Here is a 5,668-nt window from a genome sequence, read left to right as displayed (position 1 = left end):
ACATCCTTCCGATTTGACGTCTAGTCATTTCATACTTCAATTTCCTCAGTTTTAATATTTTTGTGAAAAATAGGGTTTGTAGAAAGACTAAGGGCAACAGTTGATTTTGACAGTGAAATGAGTTAAAATAATTTTAATTAAAATATTATTTTTTTAATAATATTATTATTTTATAATTTAAAAATATTAAATTGTTGTTTATATTTTATGTATAAATTTAAAAAAATTATAATAAATTAATCATTTTTAAATCCAAATAAGACAATATTATTGTTAACAATAGTTTTTGTACAAATAGTGTTTCATGAAGTCTAGTGATTTCATAGTGTTTGTATATTTTGGAGGGATAGGGTACTTTTAGGTACAGAACAATTCTTTTAGTTATAATAAATCAAAGTATCTCGTACTATCTCATTTCATATAATTATTATAATTTTTTTAAATTTTTATATAAAATATAATAAATAATTTAATTTTTTTAAATTTTAAAATAAAAATTATATTATAATAATATTTTATTTAATTTTTAACAAAATATCTCATCTCATCGCATCTGAAATGCGTAACCAAACGAGACTTAGATACTAGTATAATGTTTTATATAATTATATTTTAAATTGATAATATTTATGTAAAATAATGTTAGTTTTATAAGTTATATTATAAATTTATTTATATTTAAAATTAGGAGTGACAATTCAGATTATGTTCATATCGTATGAAGTATAGATATTCCGGTATGAAAGATCTAATTATGACTAAAGTTGGTTCAAGCAAATGAAGTAGCTAGGAAAGAATGCACAAGACATTAACATTCACCCACCGATCAAAAATTAAGAAGATGGCAAAATTGAAAAGCATGTTTGAAGATGCAATTTGGTCTCCAAGTCAAGTTGCAGAAGTCGGTCAAATTTTAAATAGCCACACTAACTTAAACAGCCGAATCAGTTGGGTCCAATTTATACACCGCCCCTAAATAGATCTTTCAAAACCTAGCTAGGAGATCATAGTCCAGTTGGAGGATTGCAAGCTAATTGGTGCCAGACTGCCACTGACCAAACAAAGAAATAAATTAAACCCATAAACTATTTAATACATTGGTCAACAAGACAACAGCACAATTATTAATAAAAAAAATAATATTTACTCGTGAATTTTGTTATTGTTTATTATATTGAAAGACTTTTCGTATTTTAAGTGATTCTTTATTTAATTTAAATAACAAATGATTTAGACAGATCATGTCTTACGTATTTTTTTTTTTTTTAAATAATGAGATCTATAAATAAAAAAAATAAAATTTTCATGTGAATTTTAATTTTCAAAATATTTACGTAAAATATATATATTTTAATATTGTAAATATTATTTCTCTTAAAACATATGTGTTAATCAATTAATTGATGGGGGATTAAGAATAAAAAAATTAAAAAACTAATGTCGTTAATTCTTAAATGTCAAAGCTCTCTTGTATTTTTTTTTTTCTTGGGTCGATGAGCTAGCGCTCTCAGATCTCAATGCAAGAATAATGTATTTTTCTTTTGGAAATCATTATTGTGGGGGAGGGAATCGAAAGTTGTCAATATAAATTCGTGCGGGGGCGATGATGAAGCGTCCCACTGACAAATCCCATACTCAAAACCTCAGATACAATTAAGCAACAAAAATCATGGAAATTATGATCCAAAATGAAAAAGGGTCACGTGAGATGTCCATGTTGACCCAACATTAATGGCACCCACAAAACTCAAAAAGGAATAATGACACATCCCACTGAAAATAAAAACCCGAAGGGCCAAAAATATACAAATCAACCACACATGATCCAATGCTCCATTAATACGACCTAAACACACACGTACGTACATATATATATATATTCTATTATAATAAATACTGATGTAACTGTAAATAATAATTTTTATTATTTTTTTGTTAAGTCTGTTAAGTCTTATTTTATCAAAAGATTCTTAAAATTATTGACCATTTGACGTGTAACTCCCTTATAGAATTTAATAAAGGATCATGTTTTAGCAAAAGGTCCTTAAGATCCTTGACCATTTGACATGTAACTCTCTTGTAAAATTTAATGAAGGATCATGTTTTATCAAAAGGCCCTTAATAATCCCGCGGCGCACATAAATTCACGTCTCTTTTTTATGTCATTTTTTGTTTTGACAGTGTACTCATTTTCATTTCTTTTTGTTTCAATTTTTTTAAATAAAAAATTAATAATATTTTATTATTATATAGAGAGTAAATAGATAATCTAATATGGATGCATACCAAAACTCATACTTTGCTAAAGTTCAGATTTTTTTTAATCTCGATTTTTTATCTTTCTTTAACCTTATAATTTCTTTTCCCAAATAAATAAGTTACTAATTTTTTATTTTTTATTTTTTTTATTTAAATTATTATCTTAGGTACACTTCGGAATAATATTATTATTATTGTATATATATCTGACGTGGGTATGGAAATGGTCAAACATTATACATCCTTTTCTAAAAAAAAGACATATTTTTTGGATCGGGATTCCGATCCCTTTAATTCCTTTTCTATAACCAAACAATTATTTAAGTGAAAGAGAAAGCCAAACATTACAATCAGCAAAGGCAAAACCCGTTTCACCCGTTTGCGGCACAATGTCCCTGTCTTTTTACGCTTAATTAATCCGAGGCAAAGTTGGTACTGTCGTCAAGGTCCCGACCTTTTCTTTCTTATTATTTCTGCCTCCAACCCGCAGCTTAGTCGTATTTATTACTAAACAAGTAACCATCGACATTTTTCTGTCAAATTCTATGCAATTGCAAGGCCAGTTACACCCCCACAGATAATATATAGATTGAAGGCTCCATTTCATGCAAATAACTCTGTTTTTTCACGTTTTGTTTTCGATTACTTTTGCCAAACAGCAAAAAAAAAAAAACCATAGCTCCAAGAACCTTTTCACCCACAATGGTATCAAATCTTTAGACTCCTCATTGAGAGAGATACCATTTGAGTATGAAGTGTTTGTAGAAATGCTCTTAAAATGAATTGATTTGGTTTTTGCATGAATACCATTATTCCCCTTTTATTGATTGTAGCAAGAGTAATGTTACATACAGTCGTAAAATACGTAAATATAGTATAGTTATTTTGAAAAAGAAAGAAATCTACTATTAAAAAATTAATTTCTTTTCTGTAGGTCTCATATTTATTTACTTTTTTTCAAAACGACTGCACAACGTTTACACACTCACGATTACAAATATTATTTCTCTTGTAGCAATTGATGTGAAGTCTTTTCATTAATTTAATTATGTCAAATTAATTGGAGAAATGATATTTACGAGTGCATAAGTCATAAATAAATATAAGAGTTACATAAAAAGAAAAAATTAATTTTTTAATAATAAATTTCACTCGTTTAAAATAATAAAAAAAAAAAAGTCTAAATTTGCCTATCCATCTAACATTACTCAATTAATTAATTGCATACGACGAGCAGAAATCCCATTTTGTAAATCATTATGATTGGAAACGAAGCAGCCATGTATGTACCAAAGTACTCCTAAGAAAATAGACGAGAAATTTGTTAATTGAATTCCAATTAATTCCTTTTTTTGTATCCAACTAAAACCAAAAATTTTCCTTTGATTTACAGATTTCTCCATCCTTTGGAAACAGAATTAAAGAGAAATTACATAAAAAAAAAGGGCCTCCAGATGGAAAATCAGAATGGCATTATATGAGTGGTCTTGGTATCGTAACTGGAGAGACAGGACTTGGAGTTCACCCGAAATATCTTGAGCAAATCGGCCGACATTTGACGAACCGACGGCGAGCAATTGCTCTGCATCAGCAGCAGAATCTTGGTCAGCCCATTTGCCCGCGCCACCTCCTCCTGTGCCCGTTCGTCCCGAAAAAGATAGCACACGCTCCACAGTATCGTCACCGCGTGCTCCGTCGCCGAACTCGATACCTTCAGCACCCTCTGCAGTATCGCCGCCACGCACCCCCCGTTCTCACATATCTCCCACTGCCCCTCTTTGCAGGAAGACAACGTTTCGAGCATCTTCAACGCCTTTTCCGTCACCGTCACGCTCGAATTCGAATCGGATACCAACTTAACCAACGTTTTAATTGTGCCGAGGTGCACTAATTCCGCTTTCACACGTTTCGGCATTGATATTTGGACCAAGCACGATAACCCGGCTTCAATTAGTGCCGGATCGTTCTCGGGAGTGATTAATTTTAGCGTCTCGGATAATAATCCGTCCTTCTCGGCGATCAGGAGTTTTGATTCGGCGTCGTTTGCGATGGTTTCTAAAACCCTAGCCGACGCGATTCTGGAATCGGTTCTTCCATGTTGCAGAACGAGCAACAGGGAAGCCAAGCAATCGCGGTCGCTTTTCAACATCGTCTTCGTTAGCTGCTGGTGGTCTTCGAATTTGCTCAGTACCAAATCCAAAAGCCCGACCACTTCTTCAAGAAAATCGAACTTTCTACATTCTCTGCCACCGGCATTGCCAAGGAATTCAAGGAGCGTCACAATGAAGCCGTCCATTTTCGCGAGAAAATTGCGGTTTTCCTCTGATTCCTTCGCGAAACGAACAATTTTCGTTAAAGAATCCAAGGTGCGGCTGTTGTTATTGCTGTTCTCAGTTTTGGTCCGGAGGTCCTTCATTAGGTCCTGTAATTGGTCCAGAGAGGGAGGTGATTCGACCGGCGAGTGGGCCGAGTCGGACCAGTTCTGGATAAGGTGCTGGAGGGTGCGGTTGGGGACGAACTCTTTGCTTTGGAGGACTTGCATCGTGGCAGGGCAGGTGTTGTTGCCGTTGTCCAGCCAACGTTGGATGCTGGAGCGGTCGTAGGTCACTCCTGTGCACAGGCTCACAGGGGACTTCATCACGTCGAGCGAGATCGGGCACCGGAACAAGGTGGGCACCGTGATGTACAGGTCGTCCCTAACCATTCTTTTAGCGCCGTTTGGAGCCGGAGAAAAATGTTCAAGAAAGTGTGAGAAAGTTCAGAGAGAGAGAGAGAGTGAGAGATCGCGGGCGGGGATGTAGAAGACAGAGAGAGGCACGCTTAAAGAAGAGAGAGAGAGAGAGTCAAAGGTACGGTTATGTCAGCAATTTTCTTTATTTTTCTCATCGAAGATACATGAGTTGTAATAATAATACATTCTTTGTGAAAGCAGCTTCACTATTTCCCAAATATAAAAAATAAAAACAATGGTATTCGGTCAATAGTAGGATCATTTCTGGCTGTTACTAATTTTGGGAAAAAAATAAACTTTGATATAATTTTATTTTTTAATACTATTAATTATAAAATAATGATAACATTGCTCAATGAATGGTTAGGAATTACTTATTTTATAATTTATAATATTAGTCCATGTGCAGTGTTGACTTCCGGGATTTGTCATAATTTATTTTTTCTAAAATTCAAGGTAATGCTAATGACAATAAGGTCTCGTTCGTAATATGTTCAGTTTAATTTTGATCCAATTCTAATATTCAAAAGCTTAATTTTTAAATTATTAAATTCATCTTAGTTTAAAATCTCTTTACGTTTAGAATCTATAATCTTTTTCAACTTTCTATAAATACATATAAATTCGTCTTAATATTTAAATATATCTAAATTCATTTTAGGTGAATCTCACAAAACT

At 32.8% G+C, this 5,668-nt stretch overlaps 1 protein-coding gene across 1 annotated transcript; it reads right to left on the bottom strand.

Moving 5' to 3' along the window:
* Nucleotides 1-3,585: 3,585 nt before the first annotated feature.
* Nucleotides 3,586-5,071, bottom strand: LOC108987810 (U-box domain-containing protein 27-like). The gene has a single exon (XM_018960827.2). The coding sequence runs from the start codon at nucleotides 4,961-4,963 to the stop codon at nucleotides 3,722-3,724; it is 1,242 nt and encodes a 413-aa protein (XP_018816372.2). The 5' UTR covers nucleotides 4,964-5,071; the 3' UTR covers nucleotides 3,586-3,721.
* Between the last annotated feature and the right edge of the window lie 597 nt (nucleotides 5,072-5,668).

Source organism: Juglans regia, chromosome 10 (genome assembly GCF_001411555.2).
Source record: "Juglans regia cultivar Chandler chromosome 10, Walnut 2.0, whole genome shotgun sequence".
Lineage (NCBI taxonomy): Eukaryota > Viridiplantae > Streptophyta > Magnoliopsida > Fagales > Juglandaceae > Juglans > Juglans regia.
This window is presented reverse-complemented; position numbering and strand designations above follow the sequence as displayed.